General features: G+C 38.0%; 1 protein-coding gene across 14 annotated transcripts in view; it reads left to right on the top strand.

Annotated features, from left to right (window-relative positions):
• CDH18 (cadherin 18) overlaps positions 1-20,112 on the top strand; it is a 551,977-nt gene that overhangs the window by 525,032 nt on the left and 6,833 nt on the right. For all 14 annotated transcript variants that reach the window (XM_035318020.1, XM_035318019.1, XM_035318016.1 and 11 more), the window contains 2 exons: positions 3,925-4,042; positions 19,151-19,402. In XM_035318020.1, coding sequence (XP_035173911.1) covers positions 3,925-4,042; positions 19,151-19,402 — 370 coding nt within the window. The remainder of the gene's footprint in view (positions 1-3,924; positions 4,043-19,150; positions 19,403-20,112) is intronic.

Below are 20,112 nucleotides of genomic sequence, written 5' to 3'. Positions count from 1 at the left end.
CCTGCTTGCCAAGGGTGGTGGTAGTATTGAGAAGCTAATGTTTCTTATTAACAAAGCTTTAGCTTTGCATATGGAAATATATGAGACAGATGTTTAAAAGATAAATTAAGTTTTACTAAACAGCATTTGCTGCAGACTTGGACCAGCACTATTTTTCTCTCTGGTACGGCTGTTCCAAGTGTGAATGACTCCTGACCTCAGTAGCACTTCAGACTGACAACCAAGACTAATGCCACCATGAAGGACTCCACAGACAGTAGTTTAATGTAAAAGGCTAGATAAGTGTGCTGTTGTATTTTTAAACTGTATTAGATATGTGACATGCTGATTTTATATGCATTGCATAAAAAAGCTTCAGAAAAGAATGTGATACCCTTGTGCTGTACAGGGAAAAAAAAAAAAAGAAAAAAAAAAAGTGCATGTCTCTTGCTCAGATTTTATTATGTAGTTAAATAAAAATGACTGTGTTCAACAAATATTAAAGAGGAGCAAATAAACAAGGACTGCAGAATAAGACAACTTGTCTTTTGCTAAAAAATGTGTCCAGCTGAATAGTTTTGAATCACTAAAAGGACAGTATTTACTCTGAATTATCCATCATCTTGTTAAAATTATTTGTACAATATATCACTAAAGAACAAATTCTTTCAGGTACTGCCAGGCATGAGTCCTTTTTTCTTTCCTTAGGAAATCTAGGGAGATTAGCATTCTAGCCCAAAAGGGGCGTTTATCCCAGCACATGTATTTTGAATTTATTATGTGCAAAATAAACTAACTGATAGTTCATCATTGGCAAACTTTTTGTGTTTGCTTGTTCATTTTCAGAAGAAGCATCTACAGTGGGAAATCAGAGACAGAAGCTTTGTCTTCTGATTCTTTTTCCCTCCACAGCTCAATTTATTTACTCAAGAAAAAAAATAAAATAAGAAAATGTACTTAAATGAACTTTCCTGAGGCATCTCAAAGAGAAAATCAGAAAATGTTTGTGAGAAGATGATAATTTCCATGCTGAAGTGATAAAGCTTTTCTCCCTTAGTAGTCACCTTGTTGAGAAGATAGTTCTGTATCTTCAACAGTTTCCAGGTGAAGCCTAGTAGATATTACATACAAAAGTAGATAATATAGCTGCGACTTGATCTTGGATGGTATCCAGTGTTGGAGAATTCTGAGTGCTAGAAATACACTGATTTTCTGAATGATTGTGAAATGTAGCCAGTGGAGGAAGATGTAATTTTGCAATCTTACATAAAGTACCATTACAAATGATTTTTTTTCCTTTGCTTCACATATGATTTATTTTATTAATTTTAAGAACATTGGAACAGGTAATGGCTTAAAAAAGGTTTAAATGCTTTGTTCTGAAAAGTGAAGGAGTGAAATGTTGACAGTTTTCTGAGTGTTTCCAAGTTCAATGTTTATCCTATCAGAGTATGAGAGTTATAAAGTCTCACTAGGTCTACTAGTCATACCGATTAAAAAGATAACATTATTTCTGGGTGTTTTTCAGAATAATAGAAAAAGTTGTAATAGTAATGAAATGTATTTTTCCTGACACTGTAAAGTAACACACACAAAGCACTTTTTCAGAATCAGGGTGTATAAATATTGTATTGCCAACAAGCGCTGCCTCACCCTGGATGCTGTCATTTCTAATAGCCAAAGGAAATCAGTGTTAGCTGGCAAGGTACGCCTCTGCTGTAAGTCCACTGTGTGTATGTTTACTTGTTCATTGATTCCGTTCAGAAAAGGATCTGAGCAGAATTGGGCACCAGCTCTATGTCCTTTTCAATTAGTTCTCCTTCATTCTTGAAATTCTTTCTTTTCTGGTTAACTCCCATCTTTAAAAAGATAGCATAGCCCTTCCATTTCATCTCTTAAGTAAGGTTTATGGCAGCTGAGTTTCTATGTCTACATTTTTATTTTAATCAGCTGTGGTAAGATGCATGTTAATGTCTGTTAGCAGGCCAATTAGTTGGCCTATTAATTAGAAAAGGGCTAGGAGTACCTTTGGTTTTGATGTCAAACTTGCACAGTTTTCTTCTTCACCTCTAAATGAATGTCTTCAAAATAGAAGAAAGCAAGAACCTGTTCTGAAAGAGTGTGAACCTTTTCCTTTTAAGAATAGTTCTGACTACACTATTCTGACCTGTACATTATACATTCAAAGTCTATCTTCCACATGGAAAAGTATGATTTCTCTACCATCTGATGCTGTAGTTTTTGCATTGGGGGTACTCAACTGGGGGTAATTGGGGGTACTCAAATTTTCACGTGTAAGGTCAGGAATGTAGGCAGAATGTTTTGCTGAGTTTTAAAATGCATCTTAATCACAAATAAATTTAATATTAGTCTTGTGGCACTTGTGGCACTTTTTGCTGCAAAAAATGCATTTTTCCTGAAGCCAGATTCTGAAAAATATAATGGAACATTTTATATAAGAGAGGGCAGCAGGACAACGTTTATCTACTAGGCTGTCAAATGCATGGCATCTCTTGAAAATATTCTTACATCAACTGTTGTTTTTGTCTTGCTTTGTTTGTACCATTTCAATACTAGTAACTAAATATATGTATCTAAGAAAATGTTATATGTCTGTTTTTACATGGTAGTTGTTTCAAATACATATACACCATGTTTTTCAAAACTTAATACAGAACAACTAGCTTTTACCAAAATTTTCCCCAGTATTGCCAAGCCGTTGACAAACTTCATGATTATAGACATTTCTGATTATGCTAGTTTGGCCCAAAAAATATTTGTGAGAAACTTTAAAAAATATTCTTAGCAGTTATCAGCAGTATTATTAATTATCTGAAACATGCATAGTCTATAGAATATACTGTCTTGTATACAATAGAATAACCATTGTAGTCTATTGGCTTTAAAATGTATTTTTTTACTTCTCATGTGTGAATGGAGCTAAAGACCTGCAAACTGTCTTTTAGTTTTAAAATAGAACAACCTGCTAAAGCCCACACTGTTTACACTTCAGATTCAGTCCAGACAGACTGCAGCTGAACACAGAACAAAAAAAAATGTCATGAAAAGAGCCCCTCTCCCTACCTCTTTTATGTTTCCCTCAGGATATCTATCAGCTCTGTGCAGCACTCTGTGTGGGCTTCACTGGATATATCACAAGAACAACTTTTATTAAATTCTATTTTATCACTTCAGGTTCCAGGCCCAGCACAAAAATGAAGGCAGAGGTAGAAATATTGCTTGGTCACATATTCCAAAAGCTTAGCTCAGTTTTAGTGGAAAGTAAATTTTAAAAATCATCAGGGCTTTTGAAAGTAAAGGTTTTACCTTTCAAAAATGCTTCTCCTGTACATGGCTGCTACATCTAATTCTGTTCCTTTTGGGCAACCCAAACTATACACAAGAGTGGCTGCTGTTCTTCCTCTTCTATTATGTGGCAATGTACAACTGTTTCTTAACAGGAATTTTAAACAGATAGCTGGTATTATATGCCTGCCATTTTGGTTGAAATATTATTTTTCCTAACTACAGTTGAAGTACATCAAATTGTTAGGATGTCAAGCAAGATGTTTCATTGCATATACCATCCCAGTTCAGGCTGAGTTTTCACTCTATAAAAATAAATATTTAGGCAATAATGTTATTCTAAAGGTCACCAGAAACAGTGCTGATGATGAAAATCTCTACCAGGATTTGTACCTGTACTGTATTTGAATGTCAGAAAGTATAAATGCTTTAGATGCTTTTATCTAGCTCTGAAGTATGGTTCCTAAAATATTTTATGCTAGAGAAATCAGGCTAATGGCTCAGTCATTTTATTTGTTGAATTTTGTAGCAGTCAGGTAGAAAATTAAAATAAGCAAAGTTTGAACATCCTGCTGAGGTCAGATAATATATGAGGTCAAGATCAAATTTCAGCATATTCACTGTCAATTTTTATTTCAGGTAATTCAGACTATTACTGCAACTGACAAAGATAACTCTGCAAATGGGGCAAGATTCCATTTTTCTCTTGATGAAGGGCCTTCTTTGAATCCCAACTTTACTCTAAGGGACAATGAAGGTAAATGAAACACACACTTCTAAGAAGTGGGTCTCTGTTTTTTTTTTGTTTGTTTGTTTGTTTGTTTTTTTCCTGGGGTGTCTCAATGAACAGAACAATTTCTATGCATTTCTTGACAGAAGGGGAAAATTAATCTGTCTTCACTGAACTGGTTGATAGCAAGGACACAGTGTATGCAAAAAAATGTGAATTGTGAATAATCATATTCTATTTCTTCTTTATATTCCATTTTATTTTAACATTTATAGTTCATACATTCAGGAATGCTTTTAGAAAGTGAATTAATGAAATAGGTGTTGGCATTTTGGTCTGTTATCAGGTGAATAGTACTGACTGGCTACTTTCAAGGTTATTGCCTTCCTTAAAGGAGAAAACTAAGAATTTAAAGGGCATAAAAAGTTGAATATGTGTTTGCATTTATGGATGTGATATCAAGAGTAGGTCTTTCAGGGCTTCCTTAGTGATCTCTTCATGCCCTTCCCAACTAAGTATGCCAAAAAAGCACAAATAGGAGAATATAACAGATGTGCCCCCTAGGAAAAGAGCCGTCAGAGTCACTCAGTCACATTTATTGAATCAAAGAACCATACAGCCGTTCCAGCAACAACAAAAACAAAAACAAAACCCCACAACTTTACTATTTTTAAATATTGCCTCATGGTTTCCATTCTATGGCCTGATGAAAATGAGAGTGAACTTTAAATGCTTGTCTGTTGCTTTCCTCTTGGACTCTTGTGCCTGTGAGTATATTGTGTGTTTTTATTTGTATGCACATGTGGAAATGTGTGGTGGTTGGCTTTGTATTAGTTACGTTTTTGTAGTAATACCATGGAATTTCTGAGATCGTACAGATCACTACACATCTTTAATGACTGAGAAGCATTAACTCCATTATTGTACATATGACACATACAGTGAGGTTTAAAATATTTTTCACTGATATTTTTTATCCATTTTTAAAACCTTTCAGCGAAGGTGACTACATAATCTTCCTCAGGAATGTGTTCCAATATTTAACTATACCTGGAGTAGAAAAAAAAGGAGTCATGCTGTTGGTTCAAAATAGATTTGTGGTCCTCATATTCTAGTTCTAAAAGAAATCAAACCAATATCTGTCAATGTTAAAAAAGAAAAAATTGATGGACCGATTCATATGTTTTAAATATTTAAGTGATGACTCCAGACCTTTCCCAGATTAGTCCATCATTTCCACTCAGATTATGATGGAGCATTCCTATATTTTTGCATTTGAGACGGATTCAGATATACTCATTGAGTATTACTACACTGTGATCTCATGTGAAAGACTATGACCACGTTAATTTTGAAATAAAATACTTACGCCAAGCTGTACATTTGAGTAACTATTCAAATTGTGTTTCATGATGAAGTGGATATTTTATGTTTTTGAACATGTTTAATTGGGATCTATATTATATGTAATCATTACCATTAGAAAAAGGCTGTGTTATGCTTTAAGGACTGCATGACAACATAGGTTATTTATCTATACAGATTTGTAAAAGGGTGAGAATTTTTCATAAATCTCCAATGTGGTAGTGCTATGCTTTGGATGTAAGCATGCAGGAGTAAGTAATTGATGCTTTCTTTTTATTTGCCCAAGAGAAGTGAACACTGGCTTTACCACCAACAGCTGAAGGCAATGTGTGGAGCATCCTAGTTTGGTTTTGGCAGTGTTCAGTGGGGGAAGAAAGTGGACTAAAGGTGGTCTTAAGATAGACCTATTGTTTATGTTTTTCTTTTGCCTAAGGAGACACAAAAAACTAAGCATGCATTTCCTGTAGCATCTTGCATAAAACTACTACACAAACGGAAACTCAGAAACTCCTAAAATATGTTTTCCAATTTGCCCGTATACTTAATGCAAAGACATTTTAACTTAAATCATAACATGAAATTTAACAGTAAGTAGTCAGAAAACTTAAAAACTAAAACCTTGGCACAATTTTATTCAGCATATGACTTTTTGATTCTGTTGCATAGGCACTGCCATTTAGGGTGATCTTTTTTTGTGACACAATCTATTTGTACAATACAAGTGAAACACTTAAAAAGTACATTCACAATATCTGGCTATGTTCCACTTACAACTTTTGCATTTATCATCTATCCCTATTCAGAAATTGAATTTCTGTTACTTTGTATTCTAGGAAATGGCTGAGAGATGGTGTGCAAAAGAGGCATTTCTTATGTCTGTGACAAGTTCACACCTTTGAAAAATCTTGTTGTTGAGCATCAGCTGTTAAAATGGATCAGGATGTTCCTAAGACATGCTAGCTGGTATTTTCATTTCTTGATTTAATAATCCAATAATGGCTGAGATTCTGGTACGGTTTTTTGTTTTTGTTTTGTTGTGGTGTTTAGTTTAGATAGAAATAGAAAAAACTTCAATAATTGCCTTAAGAGAATTTTCACTAGTGTTTTGCAAAAGCTCAATGTCAGATTGAAAATGGTAGTCAGTGATAGCTATATCTGTCACTGCACAGCGATATTCCTCTTGAAGTTGTCTTTGGATCAAGTCACCCTCTCCTTTTATTTCTTCAGGACAAAGGATTCATTTCACAAAAATGTCAGTAGACATTTTTTTTCCTTGATTTCATAATCCTGAACAGCACTGACTTTGAGCCCCAATGCACTATTTCATGAATGTTCCTATACTGTATATTATCAATAGAGCTGCAAGATCAAAAAACTCTACAATAGTGAACTGGATCCTTAAATTTTAACACATACCCATGCACTTTCACTGAAATCTAGAAGTGTTACGCATGCATAAGATTTCATAATTTGTCCCTACATGCCTGCATATACTACAGCAATATTCAGTCCCAACATGTTTATGATTCGGGTCAAAAATATTCCATGTCTTCAGTAGAGGAAACAGATACTAAGCTGTCAGTCCATACAATTGATTGTATGACCAGTCAAGCTTATATCTCTTGAGCCTGAGCTTGTGCCTTTACTCAGTAACAATACACAATGTTAAAGCTACAACCCTTGAGTACATACCTTCAAAATACAGAGCTTAAAACCATTAGGGGAGAATACAGGACTATAACAAAAACACAGACTAGCTGGACCTAAGAATTGGTTGGATTACCTTCTGGATATTGTTGTACTTTATGATTTTCATTTTAAAGGAAAAAAAAAGGAAAAGACAAAATATGACACATTTTTCCCTACTGAATATCTTATGCTACAGTACATTATTTGATGCTGGGTGAGATTTTTTATGTACTGACAAAGTAGTATTCAGAGAGAGTAAAAGTTTAAGAGTGTGAACAAGAGGACAGCCAGCAAAATGGTGCAGTATCCATACACATGGAAGCAAGACAAAACAAGAACAACAATAAAATTTATTTGCTATACAAAGAAAATGCATTAGGTTGTAATCATTCCCTGAAGTCTGTAATTTTAGAAAACAAACCCAGGGAATATGCTTTTTTGTCTGTTTGCGAATTGTAGTTATGATGGCTTTTTAATGAAAACAGGTGTTTACAATTTATTAGGTCCAGTAAAGTGTTGTAATTTGTTTAAAAACCTTAACAGCCAAATACTTATTCAATTTTGAGGTACTTTTGTTACAGTTTGGATACTACAAGACTAGCATCGAAGATAGTAGACTTCTTTGTGTTTTCTAGAATGTTCTCACAGATAACTTTTAGATCCTTTTCATTTGTGTGTAGTGCCTTAAATATACAGTTTTTGCCTAATCAGTAAGATCTGCTACTGGATGTCCCATTTAAAATTTGCCTGGGCACTGTGAGACTAGAAGTATCTTCTGTTGAAGAACTGGAAGAAAGATGAAAGAGCCCCTTCAGAGCAGAGCTGGTTCTTAGAATCATGGAATGCTTTGGCTTGGAAAGGATCTTAAAGATCACCTGATTCCAACCCCCCTGCAATGGGCAGGGACACCTCCCACCAGACCAGGTTGCTCAAAGCCCCATCCAACCTGGCCTTGAACACTTCCAGGAATGGGGCATCCACAGCTTCCCTTGGTAATCTGTTCCAGTGCCTCAACACTCTTTGAGTGAAGAATTTCCTCCTAATGTCTATTCTAAGTCTACCCTCTTTTAGTTTAAAGGCATTCCCCCTTGTCCTATCATTCCACTCCCTAATAAAGACTCCTTCCCTAGCTTTCCTGTAGGCCCCCTTTAGGTACTAGAAGACTGCTATAAGGTCTCCCCGGAGCCTTCTCTTCTCCAGGATGAACAATCCAACTCCCTCAGCCTGTCTTCATACGAGAGGTACTCCAGACTCTTGATCATCTTTGTAGCCTTCCTCTGGACTTGTTCTAATACTTCCATGTATTTCTTGTGATGGGGGCCCCACATCTGAACACAGGGCTCCAGGTGGAGTCTCACAAGAGCAGAGGGAGAGAATCACCTCCCTTAAGGTGCTGGCCACACTTCTTTTGATGCAGCCCAGGATACAGTTAGCTTTCTGGGCTGCAAGCTCACATTGCCAGCTCATGTCAAACTTCTCATCAACCACCACCCCGAGGTCCTTCTCCTCAGGGCTGCTCTCAATCCATTCTCCAACCAGTTTGTATTTGTGCTTAGGATTGCCCCAGGCCAGGTGCAGGACCTTACGCTTGTTGAACTTCATGAGATTCTCACAGGGCCACCTTTCATACCTGTCAAGGTCCCTCTGGAAGGCATTCTTTTGAAGCACTGAATTTTAAAATTACACTTTTTTATCCTTGAAAATTTGTATTTTTTCCAGATGGTCAAAGTTTAGTTGATATATTTGTCAAAATTAATTAGTTTGATGGAAAAATGCATGAGAGCATATTTAACTGTTACTATAACCCTATCAATTAGTATATAGACATATGCATATGCATAGTTTCTTTCACTGTCTGAATTTATAATACATATTATTCCTCTTTGCCTATTTTGTTACCTACTCGATACCTCTTGCAGAAGTGGCACCACACTTTTCAGGGATCTGGCAAAAGACTGAATCCCCAGAGAACAGATTACTTAGGTTCAAGAGAAAATTTATGAATTTTATGCACTGTATGGCAATGTTTTGCTGGGTTTTCTTTTTTTTTCTTTTTTTTTTCTTTTTTTTTTTTTTCCCAATATATATAGTCTATAATGGATGCTTCAATGGGTCTTGTAAATTTCCTGGACAGTAAGAATTTGTGCAGTGATTGTACAAATTCACCCAACACTGCCAATAAGATTTGTCCATTCTTGTATCTTTGGAAATTGCAACTGCTGACTTCTGAAAGCAGACAAAGTTTACCTTACTTTCAGGGTAAAGCAACTCACTAGAGAATGCTTAGGATTTGTTTTTCTTTTATTTCTTCAGGATAGAGGTTTCATTTCACAAAAATATTTACAGTTTTATTTTTCCCCTCTGCTTCTAAGAGATTTGGCTTTTTGAAAATTGCCCATTGATGGAAAATGTTTGGGAGGTGAAAAAAAAAAAAAAGAAAAAAAGGCAGGCTCATTTTCTAACATTGTCCTTTTGGAGATTCCTTTTTGTTAATGCTGTGGCCACAAGATACTTTAAAATCTATATATGTGGAGGCCTGCTTTTGTTTAAAATCTAGAGCACACTGATCCCAACAGCATCTGTATAAAATTAAATTTCTGATGTGTTCATCTACTTATGTTTGTGATGCAAATTAGCATTTTTCCCATGGTGAAGTTCAAAACTGAGTCCAAAAAGCATTACCTAGCATGACTGTAGAGCTTAGTGATATGGTTTAGTGGAGGACTTGTTAGTGCTACGTCAGAGGTTGGACTTGGTGATCTTGGAGGTCTCTTCCAACCTAGATGATTATGTCACTCTGTGATTCTGTGACTGTTATTTATGAAGAGACCAACCTCCAGAGATCAGTTCATCCCATGCCAGCATGAATTCTCCTGCAGAATTTTCTGTTTCTCTCTTCCCTGGTATGTACAAAATTATCTCCAACCATATCACACAAGAAGTCTGTGGCAGGGCAGTGAACTGACTTTAGGGCTTTTAAGTTGCAAATAAGTATGCCAGTTACCATATTTTCACTCTATGTCTTAGTTTCTCTAGAGCATCTGAAGTGGCATTAAAGAAGGCCATGTTGAACCCCAGTCTTTGCAACCCAATTTAAGTGGGAAATATCTATGTAGTTCCTGCCTTTGTTCACATCAAAGATGTGGCATGCTCTCTCTGGTTCTTCAGTATTGCAACTTCCTACTGCCCTTCAATGAAATGTACTCCTGTAAAGAAGAGAAATTGTAACTGTAGGAGAGTTATGCGGAAGAGGAAAGATGTCTGAGAAAGTGCAAAATTAGCATTATACATGGTATCAGTAAACACAAACCATAGAACATCGGTCACTGCAAAAGGGTTGAATGCCAGCCTGAACAGGAGTTACCACAGAAACGACATATGAAAGTAAAAAGGGAATTCTTCATCAGACCTGGGAACATCATTGATCCTTTTATGGTAAATTAAGTTGGATCTAAGATTGACCAGACAGGTAAATTAGTGCATAGTGTACAGGTTCAGTGCTGCTACTTCTTGGTGTTTCACAAACCAACTCAAAGGCAAATAGCTATGTCTGCTAAGTTGCTTTCACGGAATGAGAAAGGAAGCCCATTAGCAGTAGCTTTGAAACCAACACAAAAGAAAAAATATATATATTTCCAAGAGTTATCAGTAAAGAAATGAAACAAATGCCTACCAATACAGTACTGCATAAACAAATTCACTGATCTCACTTTCTACTCATTCTAATATATTTTCTTTTGGTTTTAATTAATTATGACTTCTCAGAAAATTTATAAAAGTTGAACTGCTGATATAAGCAGAGCTGAAAATTACAGCATGCCTTAAGCTATAAACAGGTATTCTTTCTCATTTCTCTTGTGCCTGCCTGTAATTTATAATCACAGAATCACAGAATCACAGAATTTCTAGGTTGGAAGAGACCTCAAGATCATCGAGTCCAACCTCTAACCTAACACTAACAGTCCCCACTAAACCATATCCCTAAGCTCTACATCTAAACGTCTTTTGAAGACTTCCAGGGATGGTGACTCCACCACCTCCCTGGGCAGCCTGTTCCAATGCCTCACAACCCTTTCAGTAAAGAAGCTCTTCCTAACATCTGACCTAAAACTCCCCTGGCGCAACTTTAGCCCATTCCCCCTCGTCCTGTCACCAGGCACGTGGGAGAACAGGCCAACCCCCACCTCTCTACAGCCTCCTTTAAGGTATCTGTAGAGAGCGATAAGGTCGCCCCTGAGCCTCCTCTTCTCCAGGCTGAATAAGCCCAGCTCCTTCAGCCGCTCCTCGTAGGACTTGTTCTCCAGGCCCCTCACCAGCTTCGTCGCCCTTCTTTGGACCCGCTCAAGCACCTCAATGTCCTTCTTGTAGCGAGGGGCCCAAAACTGAACACAGTACTCGAGGTACGGCCTCACCAGAGCCGAGTACAGGGGGACGATCACCTCCCTAGCCCTGCTGGTCACACTATTTCTGATACAAGCCAGGATGCCGTTGGCCTTCTTGGCCACCTGAGCACACTGCTGGCTCATATTCAGCCGACTGTCCACTATCACTCCCAGGTCCTTCTCCGCCTGGCAGCTCTCCAACCACTCATCTCCCAGCCTGTAGCTCTGCTTGGGATTATTACGCCCCAGGTGCAGGACCCGGCACTTAGCCTTGTTAAACTTCATGCAGTTGACCCCAGCCCATCGGTGCAGCCTATCCAGATCCTCCTGTAGAGCCTTCCTACCCTCGAGCAGATTGACACTCGCACCTAACTTGGTGTCATCTGCAAACTTACTGAGGGTGCACTCAATGCCCTCGTCCAGATCATTGATGAAGATGTTAAAGAGGACCGGCCCCAGCACCGAGCCCTGGGGGACGCCACTAGTGACTGGCCTCCAACTGGATTTGACTCCATTTACCACAACTCTCTGGGCCTGGCTATCCAGCCAGTTTCTAACCCAACGAAGTGTGCGCCAGTCCAAGCCAAGAGCAGCCAGTTTCTTGAGGAGAATGCTGTGGGAGACGGTGTCAAAAGCCTTGCTGAAGTCAAGGTAGACCACATCCACAGCCTTTCCCTCGTCCACCCAGCGCGACACTTTGTCATAGAAGGAGATCAGGTTCGTCAAGCAGGACCTGCCTTCCATAAACCCATGCTGACTGGGCCTGATCGCCTGCTTGCCCTTCAAGTGCCGCATGATGACTCCCAAGAGGATCTGCTCCATGAGCTTCCCTGGTACTGAGGTCAAACTGACAGGCCTGTAGTTCCCCGGGTCAGCCCTCCGGCCCTTCTTGTAGATGGGCGTCACATTCGCTAGCCACCAGTCAGCTGGGACCTCCCCCGATAGCCAGGACTGCTGATAAATGATGGATAGTGGCTTGGCCAGCTCCTCTGCCAGTTCTCTCAGTACCCTTGGGTGGATCCCATCCGGCCCCATCGACTTGTGCACATCCAAGTGCCGTAGCAGGTCACCAACCAGTTCTTCGTGGATGGTGAGGGCCACATCCTGCTCCCCATCCCCTTCCACCAGCTCAGGGTACTGGGAATCCAGAGAACAACCGGTATTGCCGCTAAAGACTGAGGCAAAGAAGGCATTGAGCACCTCTGCCTTTTCCTCATCTCTTGTAACTAAGTTTCCCCCTGCATCCAGTAAAGGATGGAGATTCTCCTTTGTCCTCCTTTAATATGTCAAAGGAATTCTCAAATTGTAAATAATAAATAAATTAGTATTCTCCAAAGTGCTCACCTTCCTTGGTGTTATCCTGGTATCTCAGCTTCTTTGATTTTACTATGCCTTCCTGTCTCTTCTGTGTTCAGAAGCTCAATGTGAAAAGGCAGAGGTGATAGGAAGAGGAATGTGATAACAGCCTGGCATGCAGCACGCAGTCTGGCTTAACGAATTGCCACATCTTCAGAGTGTGAAGAGCTGCTGCATTACAGCCATGCAGAATTTCCCATCTGTAACCTCAAACCCACTTGAGAGGATGTTCTTATGTTCTAACTTGCTGTGTGTGCAAAGCACAGCCCAAATATGAGAAGGTTTAGTGGTCATGAACTGGGGCAACATGCACTAGATGGATCTTTCTTTCCCTATGTTGTTGTTAATTTTCCCTTAGTAGCCAACCCTTTCATCTCCAGCAAGCCTAGGTGTACTGGGTCTGGCTGGGATGTTAACTTTCCCTGCAGCAGCCCATACAGTGCTGCACTCTGCACTTGTAGCTAGAACAGCAGTGGTATCACCCGGTGTTGTGTCTGCTGCTGAGAAGTGCTGGCACAGCATCAGGACTTTCTCTAACCCTCCTAGGGGGTGGGCAAAAAGTGAGAAAGAAACATCAGCAGGGCAGCTGACCTAAACCAACCAAAGGGATATTCCATACCATATGATGTCACACTCAGCAATAAAAGGTGGAAAAAGGAAGAAGAGGGGAGGTGTGGGCTCTCATTGCGAAAACGTCTGTCCTCCTCCCGAACACCGGCTACGTGCGTTGAGGCCCTGCTTCAAGGAAGTGGTCAAGCATCGCTCATTTGTGGGAAGTAGATAGTAATTTCTTTCCTCTGCACTTCCACATAGCCTTTACTTGTTTTGTTTAGTTATTCCCTTTCCCCCTCCCTTTTCCCCTTTCCCTTTTATCCCTTTAGTTAAATTGTTTAATTAATAATAATATTTCCTTAATTATATATATATATATATTTTTCCCCTCTTTAATTAAATCATCCTTATCTCAACCCGTGAGTTGTTCTTTCCTTTACTTCTTCCCCTCCTCATCTGAGGAGGGGGAGTGAGAGAGCGGTTGTGGTGTTCAACTGCTTAGCACGGTAAAACCACCACACCAGGTTCTTACCATACTTCTCAGGGGTGAAGTTCACAGTCTAAATTTGTAGAGAAAAAAACTTTCCTTCCAGGCTTGGAAGAATCAGATCTGCAGTTCGCAGCATCCTAGTGCTACTGCTGCTATCCTATACACTTGTGTTCCTTGAGTGTCTGCTGTATCTGGACTTTCTCAGTCCATGATCCCCTCTTCTCTCTTTCAAACTAGCTTTCTTGTTGTAACGTAGTATTTTATTATTATTTTTTTTTAATTTCCCTTGGTAAACTCTTTCCTAGGTCATCAGCATCTGTCTTCATACTTGGCTGCCTCTAGCTTTTACAGTTTGTGGGATTTTTTTGTTTCATGACAAAAGCCTTCTTGTAAAAGCTGCTCCTTGTTGTAAAAACTTCCTTCTCAGTGGGTCTACCAGTAGTTTTTGATAGAGAATGTAAACAATTTAATTAAAGATGGAAACAGGATACAGTTGGTACTGCAGTTTGTCAATTTCTGTTGAAAAATTTAAATCATGATAAACAAAACTAAAATTTCTCTTTAGTTTTATTTATTTATTTATGTATTTATTTATACATTATCTATGACTTAAACTTCTGCTCAGGAATCCTCAATTTTACTTTGTTATATTAGGTCAATTATGTTTTTCTTTTCAGCCTGCATTTTCATCATTGCTTCTCTAGCTGTGTGATGATACTGGATCCCTCGCTCTTTTACAGATTTATGCCAGAAGAAGGGAAAGAGGAGGTCACGCTTTCCTGCTCAGATTTTAATACTGGGGCCTTCTTTGGATATAGGCACAGGAAGATTCTCATGTACAAAATTTTCTAGGATTTCATAGAATCACAGTCATTTAGGTTGGAAAAGACCTCTAAGATCATCTGTCCCCACCTTTATTTTCGTACTTATGCAGACAAGGTAGCTGAAATGAAGTGTCTGGGGCTTGTAGACACTAACGGAAATAATGTAGAGTATTAAGCAGAAATGAAGGACTGTTCTTATTATTGGTAGTAACACTTGCTGTCACCTTTTGGAGTTAGCAGAATAAGATCTGAGAATTTTTTCTTCTGGGATGAGAGACATGACAGATGTTAATATTAATGCTTAGCTCATGGATATGGTGTCACTTATTACCAATAGGGATTGTATTTCATTTCAAGCTGAGTCCTTGAACATATCCGTAGGTTTTTGAGGTGTTATTTCTGGATAACTTTGTTGTGTGATTGTCATCTTCTCGTTTGTTGTAACTGAAATAAAATTCCCTTAGAACTGTCACTTCTTTGAAATTGCTTTCTCTTCATGGTGATGTGTGTCCTAAGAAGTGCATGTAGGAATGTTGCACCTCACTAATGACTTCAGTGGGATTTCTAGGTGACCACTCAGTCTTTAGCTTATTGTGGCAGTATTGGTGCTGAGTGGTAAAACAAAGAACAACCTCAAATGAAAACCAGGACTGGTCCCATTCTTTTGCAATGAAACTTAATAAGAAAGGCTAGCTGTGAACATTATATAGGAGTTGGCCTTGTACCTCATCTGGACCCCGAGCAATACCCAATGGACCTTAGATTTCATCATTATGTTTATTTATTTATTTATTTATTTTCTGTGTTTATAAAATATTATGAAAACTGTAATTGCAGGCCAACAGAGCAGTGGTATTACCATAGCATGAATGGAAGCTATGTGGTACAGAGTGTAGTACAAGGCTGTTTAGGGATGCTTAAGGACCTACAGGCTGTTGGAATAACACTGAAGCACTGTGTAAAGTGGGAGGAGTAAACTTGTGCATGCTTGTCCACACTACTTGCTGGGAGGGTCGCTGGTATATGCTGTTACCTCAGGCTGTGGCTGGGTTTTATGTGAGAGTCCTAGTTGGCCCAAACCAACAGCATACCAGGGATGGTGCTAAAATTCAGCAGTGTGAGTGATCACTGTTCCTGGGATCACACTCACTCCCCACCCTTGTTTTGTTTAACAGCCTGCAAGTTCAGAAGATGAAAATAGAAATTATAGAGAGAGAAGCTCTGCTAATAGGGTGTTACAAGGTGCATTTCAAGAGAGGGAATGAATTATAAATTGGATGCTGAACAACCAAAAAGTCACTGGAATTTTTAATGCATGTGGAGGAGATGATGAAGAGTTTCTTTCTGAATATAGAAAAACAGAAGCAGCGGTCATCACCTAGTGTGTATAATGAGAACATTAATTTCTTTTTATGTAAAATATGTATTCATTTTAAATTCTGATCTAATCACATATATATGTGTTTATTTCTGCTCTTGGGCTGTTTCTGGAGCTCAATCTATTACTGCTTTGGCTGCTGACAGACAGACCAACTAAAGATCATTTTGTATTCTTTGGTGGTTTCCCTGTTTGAACCCTTGAAGATTTTTATCGATGTCCTCCAGCAGTATTAGGGAAGTTGGGACTGATAGTCTCACATTAAAAAATAAACTGAGTAGCAAATGGGAAAGATATTATGAAAAAAGCAAGCCAAGAAGTTTTTTTTTTGTATGCAACATTAAGTAGCAGAAAGATAAAACAGCTTCCTAAATTGCCCCCTAACTTTACCAATATATGTGCTGAAAAAATAAAAGCCATGCAGATGATCTACCTGTTTGCAGTCTGTGGTCTGTAAGGTTATGAGTTTCTCTTAGGAGTATTTAAAATACATCAACTGAGATTGTTCAGGTACTGCATTTAATTAGATCATATGTGTATCAAAGAACAAGCTGTTTCAATTTTGTTAAGTTAGACTTAGGACTTTTCCATATATTTTAGAATTAGATCAGCAAAGCCTAGTAAGACTTCAGTGGGTGGGCACAGTCTGTAATCATGGCCTTAAGGCTACTACTCACTCTGCTTTAGGAAAGAATTTTCTTTAAAAATAAATGTAATCTGAATTTGTGTTATCTGGCTTAATTTCTTCAATCATTTGAATCCATTATAAAACAGAACAATTTCCTTCCTAGTTTAGGTGCTGAATAATCTGGAAATAATTTATTTCTTAACAATAATATGATGAAAAAATTAAACATTACTGAGAACACCATGGTATGTTTTAGGAGGTTATAAAGACCCAGATTAAGCAAGAGAAGAGAAGAGTTAAAATTTAATAGAATGTTTATAAGAGAAAGATAAATATTTCTACATAGCATATGCTTTAGGTATACAGGAATCATTTCCACAACCCTATGTCAAATGAAGACCCTGACCTTATATATATATCTTTTCATCAGCTCTGTGTTGGAGTTCTACGGACTATTGAAAACACTTTTACTTTGGAATATGTGTGTACCAAAAGTATTTTATCTGTGGAAATAACATTTTCATAATGTGATGATATTGCTCTGTGTCAGATGTTTCAGATGACAATATTATGTTTTTGTGCCATTTTGGCTTTAAAAGGGTTTTGTAAATGGAATGAATACAAATAACATTGTATATGGCTGGTGTCATGCCTCTAAAGAGGAAGTTGGCATGAATCTCAGAATTTAGTCTTCAAAAGTGACATGACAAAGGTGAAGAGGTCTTCAAGGCCTACTGAAAATAAATGAATAGAAATCAGATTTTGCACCAACTGCAAAGGAGAAGAACATAATTTAATGAATTAGTAACAAACTCAGACTGGAGATTTCCAAGAAGATAAGCAGGAAGGATGGAGAAGAAAGCTAATCAGCTTCAATGCAGCGGGACCTCATGCTCAGTTTTTGGCTCAGTGGCATGGTTCCTTTGTGACCTTAGGCAATTCCTACCTCACATATATTTCTCATGAGAAACCTCTTATCAAATATATTATGATATTATTCTGGGGGGCTACAGTAGCAGCTTTGATCAGTACACCCCTATTGGGTGATACACAAAAGCAAAATGTAGAGAGGTTTGAGTTAAAATTAATGGTTTAAAATTTGGCACAGAATTTGACAGAAGATTTGGCATGAAGGATAGTCACCTGGTAAAAAGTACTGTAGCTACAGTAGTAATAAAAATAAATAAATAAATATATATAGGTAATAGGAAGGAAAATTCAGCAGACACATTTTTGCACTGTCACCTCTGTGTTGTTTGTTAACAAATTCCAAATCCACAAACCCACCACTGGGAATCTGTGACTGTTAGTCATGTGCAAGCATCATGAGAGGAGAGCTCTTTTCTTCCAGCCTCTTACTTCTTGGTCCTGATTTCTTTCTACAGCTCCTCATGCCTTCAATTTCTCATGGTCTCCAGTTTTGCTTGGTTTATCTGTGGGCTTTTATTCAAGGGCCAGTACTTTTAAAGTGGCAGCAACAAACTGAAATGAAATTTTAAACATGAAATTGTGATGTAAATATATTATCATAGCATTTCTTCCTCTACACTCTCTTTATGCCTCTTAAATTTCTTGGACTTGAAGGGACATGTGTGGTAGTTTACCATCCCAATTAGTGCCCATAAATGCTCTTGCAGTGTGTGTGTAGTAGCATTAGTATTCTCATTGGCTGTAATATATGCCAGATGGACTTGTAGGTAACATAATGGTGACAAAATATTGCATCACTTTCTCTCACTTTTCCTTACCTACCTTTGACCTTTACCACTTTAGAACAACTAGTATTTGCTCTCTCCCTTCCCCATTCCCTTTCCCTTCCCCATTCCCTCTCCCTCGCCCTCTCCCTCTCTCTCTCCCTCCCCCCCTCCCTCTCCCTGTCCCTTTCCCTCCTTAACTACATCTTCATCTTGACCTCCCTACAGCATGAGTCCTTTCAAATATTTTCTGCAAGTTAGGTGATCTATAAAATCTATCACAAACAGCAAAATGTGAAAGTTTTATTTTAACTTTTACTAAAGACATTTTAATAACATTAATTTGAGAATCAAAAGGACTTTATGTTGTTGATGAATTCCACCACAGATATTCATAGATTTCCAGGTATTCACATTTACAGGTGTCCATACACAGCATATCATAGGATTAAAACACTTGAAAACTGGGCCCAAAATGTTTGCCTAAATTCACTTAGACTCTAAGACATGAGCATAAATAATCTTATTTATGCAATTCTATTTACTTTGCCCTGTCTTCTCTTAACTGTCCATTGGCCAGAAAGACTTCCCAATAAATTTAAATCTAGATTATGCATTTTCACAGATTATGATTGTGCAATTCTAAAACGCCCAATGCTTCTACTGGATAGAAAAAAGTTAATAACATTTTTCATTTTTTTCATCTTTTCATTAAGATGATATCCTGTTTAGTGGTTGTTTTTATTTATTTATTTATTTTGTTTTTCAATACTGTAGATAACACAGCCAGTATACTGACAAGAAGAAGGAAATACAGTCGAACTACTCAAGATATCTATTACCTCCCAGTTCTGATTTCTGATGGTGGAGTGCCCCCTCTCAGCAGCAGCAGTACTCTCACAATTAGGGTTTGTGCTTGTGAGAGAGATGGACGAGTGAGAACTTGCCATGCTGAAGCTTTTCTCTCCTCAGCTGGGTTGAGCACAGGAGCTTTAATTGCAATCCTTCTCTGTGTTGTCATTCTTCTTGGTAAGTCATTTTCAATATTAAGTACTGCCATCCTTCCACTGTCTGAATGAGACAGGGCAGAGATTTTTAATATGATATGTTTTTGATCCTGAAGCTGCCTGGTAGTAGAAGGTAATTAGAAACACAGCTGTGATTAGCGGGGAAAGGTTTAGCTAAAATTCACAGGAAAAAATGCCTTTAAAGTACATTATCGAGAACCTGGAATCCACTAGAAATAGTTTTTCAGAGGTTATCAAGTAATTAGTACCGCAGATAATTTTTTCTGTAATTTGGAAAGATTTCAAAAAGCCACTGACTCTAATTCCATGTCTGGAGCAGTGTGAAAAATTATAGAAGAGAGATGAGGAAAGCTTTTTGAAATGCATCACACTGTAAGAAGCACCATTAGCACCATACAAAAGCCATTTCTTAATTACCTTAGTGGGATAAACTGATAGCAATGCACAGCATAATCCACAGGGGCAAGGGACATATGAGACAATATGATGACTCCATTAGATAAATGTCCTTGCAAGTGCATTGCATTTTCTTTCCACTTCTTTCTTTCTTTTTCTTTCTTTCTTTCTTTCTTTCTTTCTTTCTTTCTTTCTTTCTTTCTTTCTTTTTCTTTCTTTTTCTCTTTCTTTCTTTCTTTCTTTCTTTCTTTCTTTCTTTCTTTCTTTCTTTCTTTCTTTCTTTCTTTCTTTCTTTCTTTCTTTCTTTCTTTCTTT

This window comes from Oxyura jamaicensis, chromosome 2 (assembly GCF_011077185.1).
Source record: "Oxyura jamaicensis isolate SHBP4307 breed ruddy duck chromosome 2, BPBGC_Ojam_1.0, whole genome shotgun sequence".
Classification (NCBI taxonomy): Eukaryota; Metazoa; Chordata; class Aves; order Anseriformes; family Anatidae; genus Oxyura; species Oxyura jamaicensis.
The sequence above is the reverse complement of the archived record's forward strand: the minus strand, read 5'-3'. Positions and strand labels throughout refer to the sequence as shown.